Source organism: Pseudonaja textilis, chromosome 17, assembly GCF_049901715.1.
Source record: "Pseudonaja textilis isolate UNSWEBS1 chromosome 17, rPseTex1.2, whole genome shotgun sequence".
NCBI classification, from domain to species: Eukaryota; Metazoa; Chordata; class Lepidosauria; order Squamata; family Elapidae; genus Pseudonaja; species Pseudonaja textilis.
The window spans coordinates 1,594,873-1,607,534 of NC_142006.1; the positions used below are offsets into that span (position 1 = coordinate 1,594,873).

The 12,662-nt window shown below is 43.3% G+C and overlaps 1 protein-coding gene across 1 annotated transcript in view; it reads right to left on the bottom strand.

Moving 5' to 3' along the window:
• AGPAT2 (1-acylglycerol-3-phosphate O-acyltransferase 2) overlaps window positions 1-12,662 on the bottom strand; it is a 41,915-nt gene that overhangs the window by 6,484 nt on the left and 22,769 nt on the right. Inside the window, exons 3-4 of the mRNA XM_026719142.2 lie at window positions 9,748-9,923; window positions 222-317 (exon numbers count right to left, since the gene is read on the bottom strand). Of these exons, the coding sequence (XP_026574927.2) occupies window positions 222-317; window positions 9,748-9,923 (272 nt within the window). The remainder of the gene's footprint in view (window positions 1-221; window positions 318-9,747; window positions 9,924-12,662) is intronic.

Consider the following 12,662-nt stretch of genomic DNA (forward strand, 5'->3'; position numbering starts at 1 on the left):
GGAGGAGGAGGAGGAAGAAGAAGAAGAAGAAGAAGAAGAAGAAGAAGGAGAAGAAGAAGAAGAAGAAGAAGAAGAAGAAGAAGAAGAAGAAGAAGAAGAAGAAGAAGAAGAAGAAGAAGAAGAAGAAGAAGAAGAAGAAGAAGACATGAATAATCATAGTTATAAACAATCCCATTTCAATCCATGGAAGGCAAATCACTCTGCAAAGAAGCATCCCTCACCTGAGTCTGGATGGCCAGATGAAAAGCCCCCTTCTTGAATGGCAGAAGGTCCCCATTCATGTTCCTTGTTCCCTCTGGATAGATCCAGATCTTGAGCTGCAAGCAAAAGGAAAGACGGACTTTAGTATCTGGTGTGTGTGTGTGTGTGCGGTACCTGCTCACTCTTAACAGCTTTGTGATAGGTTCCCCTGGCGGTGAGGCTCCTAAGCCCTCTGACCCCAAAACAGGCCTTCAAATCTGAGCAGCTACCCATCCCCTGGTCAAGATTTCAGAAATAACCCCCAAAACAAGGGAAATTACACCCCCCACCCACACACACACACACTCTCCCTTCCAAAATATTCACTGCAGCTTCTGAAGGGGAAAATTCCTCCAGGTGCAAAAAAAAAACTGCAGAAAACTAGAAACTCAGTTGCATTGGTTGCAAATCTAACTGTAAACCAAGGAGCCACCTAGAACAGTGGTCACCAAACAGTGGGCTGGGGACCACTGGTGGTCCAGAGAAATATCACCCCCAATGCACCCCCTAAAGCAACTATTCCAGGCTGCGCAGGAACACAAGGCTGCACCACCCACATGGCCTGCGGGAACACAAGGCTTGCATCGCTTGAATTGCAAACAACACGAGGTAGTGTGGGGAGGAGGGAAGGGGGGGGGACTTGCCCCATTTGCCCCCGCCGCGCCTGGCCTGGCCACCGGGCTGCTTCTTTCCACTTCTTTCTTCTTCTGCTTTTGGCTGCACGCAAGAAAGCACCAAAAGTCTTTCTTTCTCTCCCCCAAACTCCGCCAGAAGTGAGTCTTTGGGACCCTGCAAGGCCTCCTATTTCCAAGAGGCTGCACTGGCACGACAAGTCTCACAATGACTCATTTCTGGTGGCATTTGGGGGAAGAGAAAGAAAGACTTCTGCAGCTTCTGCTGCTTTCCTTGCATGAAGCCAAAAGTCTCTCCCTCTCTCTCCCGCCAAGAACGGAGCTGGAGACGGTATCCTGCAATCCCAAATGAAGAACAATCGATTGGTAGGAAAACAGAGTGGGGAATTTTCCTGCAGATTATTGGGGGGATTTTCCCAGGGTCTCTGGTCCGCGGGATTTAAAATGATGAATTTGGTGGTCCCTGAGGTCCAAAAGGTTGGTGACCTAGGACGCTCCTACCAACACTGACCTGACAAAGGCCGCTAGTACATAAACAGGGAGCAAAACCCTACACCCGCTAGCACTGATGGTGTTAAATAACTGGGTGATGAAACGTCTGCAAGGAAACCACCAAGCTCAAAGAGCACCGAGGATCCCACAGTTCAACCCTGAGCCGCAAATATTCTTTTCTATTGGTAGCACAAATTTCAGGCTTTTGCCTCACGAAGACATTGAGAAGAGTTACTTGGAGATGCCAACTGCCTCAATTCTCACACAGAATAAAATGTAGCACAGAGCCATATCTTTCCAAAAATAGTCTGGATGCTATAGCATTCAAAGCTGGTGTTGGAAAAAGCACATTTCTTACTTATGGAAAGTTGCTTCTTTTAAAAAGTACATTTGTTCCACCTTTAAAAGGAAACGTTTAAAAAAACAAATTTTGCAGACTTTTGCAGCAAAAAATTGTTGATTTGATTTGGCAGTGAATTCAAGCACCTTTTGAAGCTATTTAAACTTTAGAAATAGAATTAATCTTGTCACCTCCAGGACATTGTAGTGTCACATTTTGTGTCACATTTTGTTCTCACATTATCTGCGGCTGGTGGCAACCCCTATTGATCCCGGCTTATCTTGGGGGTGGGAAACTGAGCATAGTGACATTTTATTAGCATGCTGGCTGGGGAATTCTGGGAGTTGAAGTCCACAAGCCTTAAAGTGGTCCTGTTTGAGAAACACAGCTCTGAAGCCATTTTTCTCTTTGGCTGGACAGAGTCAGTGAGAAAATGCAGTCTGACCCTGGTTGTGTGCAATCCTATCAGCTGCCAGAAGGGGGTGCTGTAGCTCTGGCAAAGAGGGCAGTAGATGTGGGAAGGAGAGCAGATTTGAACTAAACTTTCTTAGAACTTGGAATAGAATGAGCTGGAAGGGACCTTGGAGGTCTTCTAGTCCAGCCCACTGCTCAAGCAGGAGAATATATACACGACCAATTGTAAGTCCAGGACTACGTAACCTAGCATGTTTTAAAGTTTGTAAAACCATTCAAGTATGGACTGACTGAATTAGGCTGCCTGCCTTTAGGACAGAAAAATAGGGACCAATAAGAATATTCAGAATTAGCTTAAGCTATTCCCATGGAGCGGTGTTTTACAAACTTTGACCCCTTAAAAGATGTGTGAACTAAAACTGCTAGAGAAGGTGCTTTTTAAAAACTTTTAAATAATTTCATTTAGCTAGCCAAGGGAAATTTAACTCCAGATATTCTGGTTTATCTATATTAAAGTATAATGACTTGATACGTAATTATAGTTCCTTAGGTCTCTTTACATACACACCTCTCATAGAACGGGCATAGAACGGGCAAATTAGAGTAGGAAAAGCATTACTATCTATAAATAAAATGATCCAGACAATAAATATGCTGTTCGCTAAGCACTTATGTAATGTAATGGGAAAATATATAAATAAACAGGTAGAAAAAAAGAATTGTCAAAGTCTCTGAGAAAGACTTGATGTAGAATAAATTCTCGCAGATGACCTGACCCAGTTTTTATTGCAAAAGATTAACTTTGCACACTTAGGTGATTTAGTAAAAGGAGTTGCATCTAGCTAGCTGGCACAAGACCAAGCCACAAGTATAAAAGCTTTTTGCAATAAAGCCATATTTTATTTTGCTGACACCACCTCATTTCAAGAAGGCAATTTCGATCATATTTCTTGGAAATTTATAACAATACATTCTACCCTTTTTTTTCTTTACATACTAATAGTATATTAGCAACGTATTTTCAACTAATCCTTGACTTCTGACCAAAACTGGGATCGAAAGTTCAATTGCTAAGCCACCAGTATTTAAATGTGCCGTGCCTAATTTAACAACATTTTTGCACAGGCATTAAGTGAATTGCATGGGCATTATAAGGGGATCCAGCTGCCGCCACCACTGGTTTCGCTTGTCCAAAACTGGTTGTGAAGGTCAGGAATGGTGACCATGGGACTCCAACCCCAGGACGTTGCAACTGTCATAAATACATGCCGGTTACCTATTGTTACCAAATTTTGATCCCATGACTGCGGGCACACCGTGAGAGTCATTAATCCCGAGGACCGGTTTGTAAAGCATTTTTTTCAACTTTGCATAGGTTGTTACGCAGTTGTAACTCAAGGACTATCTGTACATGCGTTCCATTTGTCGCTTTGTTACAGTAAAATTATAAAAAGAAATTTGCACTGTGTCTTTTTCCCCCCCCCCGCTCATAAAGTATTTCTCTGGTCTTTTTAGAGTTGCCAACAGAAAGGGAGGGGGGAGCAATGCGGCAGATTGCAAAATGAAACTGCATTCCATAAATGTTTTCAAAGATAGTAAGGAGTTTCTGCCGGGCAAAATTCTAACTGGAGAGCATGATTGATGACTCTGGGCTATGGATGTGTCCCATTGGAGAATATGAATTGCGATACACCCAGAGGGGTTGGGGGAAAACCAGGATCAAGGGTGACAATGAATTATATGAAGTGAGGGGAGCCGAAAGTCAACTCATAAAATATTTCTCTGGTCTTTAACAGAAAGGGAGGGGGGAGAAGTGCGGCAGCTTACAAAACCGAAACTACATTCCATAAATGTTTTCAAAGATAAGTAACTAGGTGACCAAAGTTTCTGCCTTGCAAAATTCTAACTGGAGAGCCTGATTGATGACTCTGGGCTATGGAGGTGTCCCACTGGAGAATATGAATTGCGATACACCCAGGGGGTGCAGTGCCGGTGTGTTTACTCCCAATAAATCTTCTTTAAGTTTGGAAGGTTGGCTCGAGACTCATGGTTTAAGTGGGGGCAGGGGTGAGATGCTACCAATTCTGCCTGGCTCTATAGAACCGGTAGCTTTGAAAAGCAGCAGACACCGAACTGGTTCTGTGTTTGCTGCTGTTTGGCCCACCTGCCTGCCAGGGCTCTTACCTGTCCTTTATTTCCTGCTTTTTCAACCTCAGCTGCTTTGCACGGCATGGATGAGGTTGAAAAAGCAGGAAAAAAGAGCTTTTTCAAACGCTGCGCACCTGCGCGCAGTGCTTTTCAGCTGTCTGGGCAGCACAGCTTAAGGCTTTTCACACACACACACACGCAGCAAAACATAGTCACCAAACCGGTAGTAACACCGATTGAATTCCACCCTTGAGTGGGGGTAACTGACACCTGGAAGGATGGACAGGTAACTGACAAGTAACTGACACCTGGAAGGATGGACAGGTAACTCCTTGACTTACAAGAGTTTGTGCAGTGACAATTCAAAGTTACGACGACATTGAAAAACATGACTTACGGTTGTTTTTCACACTTATAACCACTGAATCATCCCCATAGTTCAGGTGATCAAAATTCAAGCGCTTGGCAACTGACTCATATTTATAACGAGTTGCCATGTCCTGGGGTCCTGTGATCCCCTTTTGTGACCTTATGATAAGCAAAATCAACGGGGAAGCTACGCTGATTTAAAAACCGGATTGCTAACTAAGTAACTGCTGCAGTTCACTTAACAACGGTGGCAAGAAATGTCGTAAAACAGGGCAAAGCTCACTTAACCAATGTCTCACTTAGCAACACAAATTTTGGGTTCAATTTGTGGTCTGAAATAGAGGATTACCTGTACAGGCATATTTTGATTTTTTTTTTTTTAAAGAGATCTATAACTCAAGAGTAAAATTGTGGACTGGATCTTGGAGCCCCAAGGAAAGCGCAACGAAGTGAGGTTGAGAACGCCCGCACACTATTCTACACAAAACAACAATTGCTACATGCAAATATATACAGTAATGTTTTTGAGGGCGGAATGCAGGACTGCCTTTCAGGGATCCAAAATGATACTAGCACAGGATCCAAAAAGATCTCGACAGACTTTGAGCAATGGGCCCTTATCCAACCATATGAAATTTAATGTGGTGAAGAGCAAGGTTTTGCACCTGAGCAGGAGAAACCAAAGAGACAAGTACAGATCAGGTGAAACCTGGCTCAAAAACAGTAACTGGGAGAGGGACCTTAGAGTCCAAGTGGACCAAAGGTGCGAATCGGCCATTTCTGACCGGTTCTGAAGAACCAGTAGCGGAATTTTTGAGTTGTTTGAAGAACCGGCCAATCCCACCTCTGACTGGCCCTGCCAACCCTATATCTCTTCTCTGCCTCCCATTGAGTCCCAGTTGATTGGCTGGGTCTCCTTTGGTTGCCCTGCCCAGGAGAACGGAGCTGGAAAGCAGGTTAGCGGAGTGGGGAGGGAAGGGGGATTTTGCAGTATCCTTCCCCTGCCACGCCCACTGAGCCACGCCCACGGAACCGGTAGTAAAAAAAAATTGCATCCGACCACTGTAGCGGACGATCACTTAAACATGACTAGCAGCCAAAAATACTAATACAATCCTGGGGTGTATAAACAACAGAGGCATAGAATCAACATCAAGTACCACTTTATAAAGCCACACCTGGAATCCTGCATCCACTTTTGGTCACCATGTTACAAACAAGATGTTGAGACTTTGGAAAAAGTGCAAAGAGCAACTAAAAAGGGTGAAAGGCCTGGAGACTAAAATGTAGGAAGAATGGTTGCAGGATTTGGCTGGTCGAGAGAAAAGAAGGATTAAGGGAGATGTGGTAGCTTTATCGCAGTATTTCAGGGGATGCTTCAAAGAGGAGGGGGTCAAGTTATTTTCCAAAGCACCTGAAGGCAGGATAAGAAACAACAGGTGGAAACTGATGAAGGGGAGAAGCAACCTAGAACTAAGGAGAAACTCCCTGACAGGATAATTAACGATTGGAGCAGCTTGACTTCAGAAGATGTAGGTGGCTCCATCACTGGAGGCTTTTAAGAGATTGGCCAAGCACTTGTCTGAAATGGTTCGTAAGGGTGAAGCTATGACATGCCCCAGGCAAACTTACCTCACTGTGTAAGCGTGCACATCCCGGCTGATTTTCAGCCTGTTTGAGGCCTTTTTCGACCTGCCAGAGGCTTGAGGAAAGCCTTTGCAGGCTGAAAAATAGGCCCGTTTTGTCACTTCCGGTATTTCTGAAAATATATGAAGTGACAAAACGGGCCTTTTTTTTCATCCTGCAAAGGCTGAGGAGTCTTCCCTCAAGCCTCTGGCAGGCCGAAAAAGGCCTCAAATGAGCCGAAAATCAGCTGGGAGGCGCAGTGCAGGTAAGGAGGCAAGGGTGGAATCGCATGTGCATGTGCAGGGTGTGTGTGTGGGGGCTGCTCGCATTGCCTTCTGGGTGCGCGCACACAATTTTTGGCACAGGAGCCCAAAAACGTTAGCCACCACTGGTATAGGGTCCTGCTATGGACAGGCTGTTGGAGTAGAAGACCTCAAAACTCCAGCGCTATTCGTCTGTTTTATGTTCTATCTTCCGCTTTGGTCTCCCAAGTTACTGAGAACAGGAAGTTAATCTGAAGCTCTTCAGGACAACCAGAAATTTAAAGTGCTCTAAAAATCAACAGATCCAATTTCTACCTGGCCAGCAAAATCACTGGCACGTTTTGTATCTGCTGGGCTGTTCTTGTTCCAAGGAGCCAGAGTCGTTTGAGACGGATTAGGAAAGAAAATAGCCGAAGCGCTCTTGGAGTGTTTGGAAAGCGTTATTCAAATACTAGCTTTTTCTTGGAAGTTATTTGGACTGGATCATTTCCAAATGTCTTTGGGAGCTCAGGTCAGGAACAGATAGTACCCTGGCACAGATCAGATCAGATCAAAGTCCAGGAAAGGCACAGGGAAGCTTGCAACCAGCCTGGGATCGGCTTCCTCCAAGTTGGCCTTCTGCCACTTGGTCAGTTGCCTGATTCCCTTCACAGTTAAGTTTAGCTGGCAACAACTCCAGGTAACCTTAGAGGCGCCAAAAACACAAAGCCTTTTTCTCCTTCTGGGGCAGGACAGCTGTTCCATCCGCGGGGTGAAACGCCCCCCCCCCTTCTTTTCTTCTTCCATTGAAGAAATGACAGATACACGGATCTGACACTGTGTGTGCAAGGAAACTGTGTGTATAAATTGCAGGACGATTGGGTCTCAAATGTTGTTTCGGTATCCAAAGACCCAGGCTGTATGAACCGGATTAAAATAGGTAAGATGAGAGTCTTACCAACATGGCCTTGGAAGTTCCACTTGCTTTGCAAATAAGTGCAAATAATTAAGAGGTTAAAAAATGCACACTTTGCAAAGAAGAGAGAGCTTTTATGATTTCATCAGTCACTCCTACGGCCGCTCTAGGGCTTAAAATGCATATGGATCTTGCCAAAGGATCTTCATATATATATATATATACATATACATATACATATACATATACATATACATATACATATACATATACATATACATACATACATACATACATACATACATATATATATATATATATAAAAAAACATATATATACATATATGCATACATACATACATACATACATACATTCATACATATATATTATTTATTTATACAAACATTCCATCTTTCATTTGAACAGCGTGTGGGCATAGATGCCTTGTGCAATAACCATTATAGTTTATACATATTCGTTGCTTAACTTTAATACTCTATTCTTACTTAATACTAATCTACATCATATATCTAATTCTTTTAACATTCCCCATCTTAACATTTTTAATTCTTACCACATGTTTACTATTTTGTGCTAGTCTCTTCTTTAATTTCCAACTTCCATAGTTGTTTTCCAACCATTGATAAAATAAATCCCATATGATCTCGCCAAAGGATCTTGTCAGGTCTCCGTCTTTTAATTTTCTTGCTTTACTTTTGGGTAGGGGAGGAGCACGTCCAGCCACCCCTTCAGAAGGCAACAATTCACTCAACCAGGCCTGTCTAGACAAGGTGGCACATCTGGCTGCTTCAGCTGAGACATATTTAATTCTCCAACTTAGAATCCTAGAGCCTTATTGGGACAAAGCAATGACTGGATTCCTGAGGTTCTTAGTGAAAATCCCAGTAGGAGATCCTTTTGAGATGCCTTCACAATGCTAAGTCAGAATAACCAAATGACAGAGTTGGAAGGGACCTTGTAGGTCATCTAGTCTAGCCCCCTGCCCAAGCAGGCAACCCTACACCATTTCTGATAGATGGCAGTCCAGTCTCTTCTTGAAAGCCTCCAGGGATGAAGTTTCCACAACCTCTGAAGGCAACTTCTGTTCCATGGGTAGATTTTTCTCACTGTCAGGAAATTCCTCCTTATTTTTAGATTGAATCTCTCCTCAATCAGTTTCCATCCATTCTTCCTTGGGTGCCTTGGAAAATAGCTTGACTCCCCCTCCTCTGGGGCAGCCCCTCAAATATTGGAAGGCTGCTCTCCTGTCTCCCCTGGTCCTCCTCTTCCCTGGACTAGCCATTCCCAGTTCCTGCAACTATTCATTCGTATGTTTTAGCCTTCAGTCCCCTCATCATCCAGGTTGCTCTTCTCTGCACTTTTTCTAGAGTCTCAACCACTTTTTTATAGTGTGGTGACCAAAACTGGACGCAGGACTCTAGGTGTGGCCTTACTAAGGCTTTGTAGAGTGATAGTAGTATCTCCCTTAATCTTGATTGCATCCCTCTGTTAATGCAACTTAGGATTGCACTGGCTTCTTTGGCTGCCAAAACACACTGTTCAAATCTCAGTGGCTCAAGGTTGACTCCGCCTTCCATCCTTTCGAAGTTGGTAAAATGAGAACTCAAATTGTTCGGGGCGACAGACTGACTCTGTAAACCACTTAGAGTGGGCTGTAAAGCACTGTATATAAATCTAAGTGCTAAGTGCTATTGCTATAAGTCACTTTTTTCAACGGTGGTGGGTTAACTTCAAAACGGTCACTAAATAAACTGCCATAAGCCGAGGACTACCCATAAAGCAATGGTGGCTTCACAAATGATATGTCAACACAAAGGCTCAGTTCTCACCAAAATTGACACCCAGCCCCGTTTTGCCTCATCTAGCATACAAGCTGAGTGGCCAAAATCTGATTCCAGAGGGACCAAGCCAGGGGTGGCAGCTGACCACACTCGTCCACCAACACAGGGGTGGGATTCTACCTGGTCGGACTGGTTCTAATCCAAAAGCAGAGCTGAACCTTCCTTAGGACTGAAGCTTCTATTTTTCAGTGCGGACTCAGGTAGCAGATGGCAGAAAGGTAGATCTCTGAATGAATCTGTGATTCTGTGAGCAACTCAATCTGCCTGCCTGCTTTGCCTGATTTTTGGGTAAAAAATGCTCTTTTTTAATAAAAAAAATTCAATATTTAAATAAATATTTATAATATTTACATACACACCATGCCCACCCTGTCACATGATCACCAAGCCACACCCATAAACTAGGCTACGCTCACAGAACCGGTTGTTAAGAAATTTGAATCCCCACCCGTGTCCCCGCACTCACGTTCTCATTGGTCATGGTCTGGCCGACTCCGGACATCACGGACTTGGCGGTGCCAGTTCTCTTCCGGTTGATGAAGATGATCCCACCCAGGTAGATGACCAATCCCACTGGCCCCGTGTAGAGCAGCTCCCTCTTGGCAATCTGGACGCAGCGCTCCGGAAGGATTTCCATCAGCCCTGCGAAGGACAAAAAAAAAACAGGAGGAAGACACGTTGAAAAGCTGCCTCTGAGATTGGGAGAGCCCACCAAGTGCCCCTCTCCCCATCTTTACCGACCGTGACTGGCAGAGACCCAGAGGAACATCCTATTTGGGCCGAGGAACCCAAGGGCTGTTTGGGGCAGGTAAACATGGAAACGACGTTGACGCAACCCTTATTCGGTTAGCGTTGAAACCTCAGTCAAGATTTCATGGTCTCTGGAGAAATTAAGAGCCTCTCAGCTTGGCGCTGGGAGGGACGGGTCTCAAAGGCTGGGCTGTGGTGAGACAGCAGGCTGGACCAACCAGGAAGCCCACCCCCCATTGAATCAGGAAAGAGATTCCCACCCATTCGCATCATGCATCTAGTCTGGCTAATAACCCATTTACGTGGGTCATAGCCTACAGCTGGGCCATGAAGGAGCCCAACACCCTTTCAAGCCTGCCTGCCATCTATCTATCTATCTATCTATCTATCTATCTATCTATTATCTATCTATCTCTACCTCTATTATCTATCTCTTTTATCTCTATCATCTATTTCTATTATCTTTCTTTATCTCTATCCTTTATCTCTATCACTATCTCTATCTCTGTCTATTTCTATTATCTATCTATCTCTATTATCTCTATCATCTCCATCTATCTCTATCTCTATTATCTATATCTATTATCTATATCTATATTTCTATCTATCTATATGTATCTCACAAGTGATTAAATCAATGTACTGAATTATAAATCTTCTATCTATTATAAATAATTTTGCAGTACACCTGTAGTCCTTTTGAATTTCCTGATTTCTTAGGCCTGACAAGTCTAAATTTAACCAACTATTATTATCAATTAAACACTGGTAAATTGTCTACATAGGGTACAAAACCGGCAAGGATTCTTCGTTTCTGATGAGAATTTCCTGTCCCTTTCACAGAAAATGGCATATTTTTCCCATGAGAAACGTACTTTCTTATCTGAAACACCAATCTGGAATTCATTGGAAACCATTTCTGGATTATAATATTAAAAATGGGTTCCTACCACATCCAAAGATTCTTTCTAACATATGATTATAATACTGTGGCTTATTTTTTTTTAATCAGGCAGACATTGACTTTTATCCCAGCTTCTAATTTAAAACCTGAGTCATAGTGGTCATAGGTATTAACCATAATGACTTAATTTTTAACAATTAATTTTTCCATATTTAGATCTTCAAACTAATATAAGGGATTTTAATATGTGGGTGTAAACCCTTGTTATTAGGACATTTTACAGCAAACATGAGATGTTAGTAAAAGAGCTGTGTCTGTTTTTCTTCTTTGTTTTTGTAAATAATAATAATGCAAAATCCAGTCTAAGTATCTGGATGGCTTATGTGCAACGAAGTATAAATATTACTATTATTCTTCCAAATATACATGAGTTGCATAATGAGTCAATGAACGGAAGAGAGGCAGGTAGCCAGACAGGTTTATTCTAACCAAGTTTGGTATACTGTGCAAAATATACCTCTTAATGTCAACTCATAAAATATTTTTATGGCCTTTTTAGAGTTTGCCAACAGAAAGGGAGAGGGGAAAGGGGCTTGAAAGAGCAGTGTGGCAGCTTGGAAATCGAAAGTGCATTCCATAAATAGTTTTTCAAAGATAGTAACTAGGTGACTGAAGTTTCTGCCACGCAAATATCTAACTGGAGAACATGACTGATGACACTTGGCTATGGATGTGTCTCATTGGAGAATATGAATTATGATACACCCAGAGGGGTGGGGGAAGACCAGGGTCAAGGGTGACAATGGATTATGTGTCTCAGAGCCGGCTACACCCAGGCAGTGCCAGACATGTTAACTCTGAATAAATCCTTTAAAGTTTTGGAAGTTTGGCTCAAGACTCATGATTTAATTGAGGTAAGTGCCAGAATCCTGACACTTAGGTTTTTAGCAAACCTGGCTACACATGTGATGTTCTATCTCGATTAAGCTAATCTTGATTTAAGAAAACCAGGGCTGGGTGTGAAGACCCTGGTTTCAGTGGCTTCTCCCCTTCCCTAAAAGCTCAAGCAAAGGCCATGAAATGGGAATGGCCCCTTGTGGTCTATCTGCCACTGCAGGAACAGAAGAGGCAGCGTCAAGTGAGGAATTAGTCTGGAGTGCTTACATCGCTGAAACAATCCAAGTCCATTTCCAGTGAATTCCGTTGACCTTCCCTAGAACCAATTTAGTGCTGATGGTTAGTTGGCTAAATTCTTGAGTATAGGCGTGAGCAATCAATCTGAATTGCAACATAACATGTGCATTAAACCCATACAATTCTTGGGTCTGTGGCAATTTGCCACAACCAACTTGGCACCCGCCATCTTGCCACAAGACAACTCACTGCAGGGCAACAGTTAGACTAATATTAAAGAAATGGTGGAATAGAGTCATTAATGAGCTGTGGTGGCGCAGTGGTTCGAGTGCAGTACTGCAGGTTACTTCTGCTGACTGCCGGCTGCCTGCAATTGGGCAGTTCGAATCTCACCAGGCTCAAAGTCGACTCAGCCTTCCGTCCTTCCGAGGTCGGTAAAATGAGGAGCCAGATTGTTGGGGGGCGGGATAGGCTGACTCTGTAAACCGCTTAGAGGGGGCTGTAAAAGCACTGTGAAGCAGTATATATAAGTCTAAGTGCTATTGGTATTAAAGAAAGGATGCAAAATGAGGGACAGAATGAAATGTGAATGG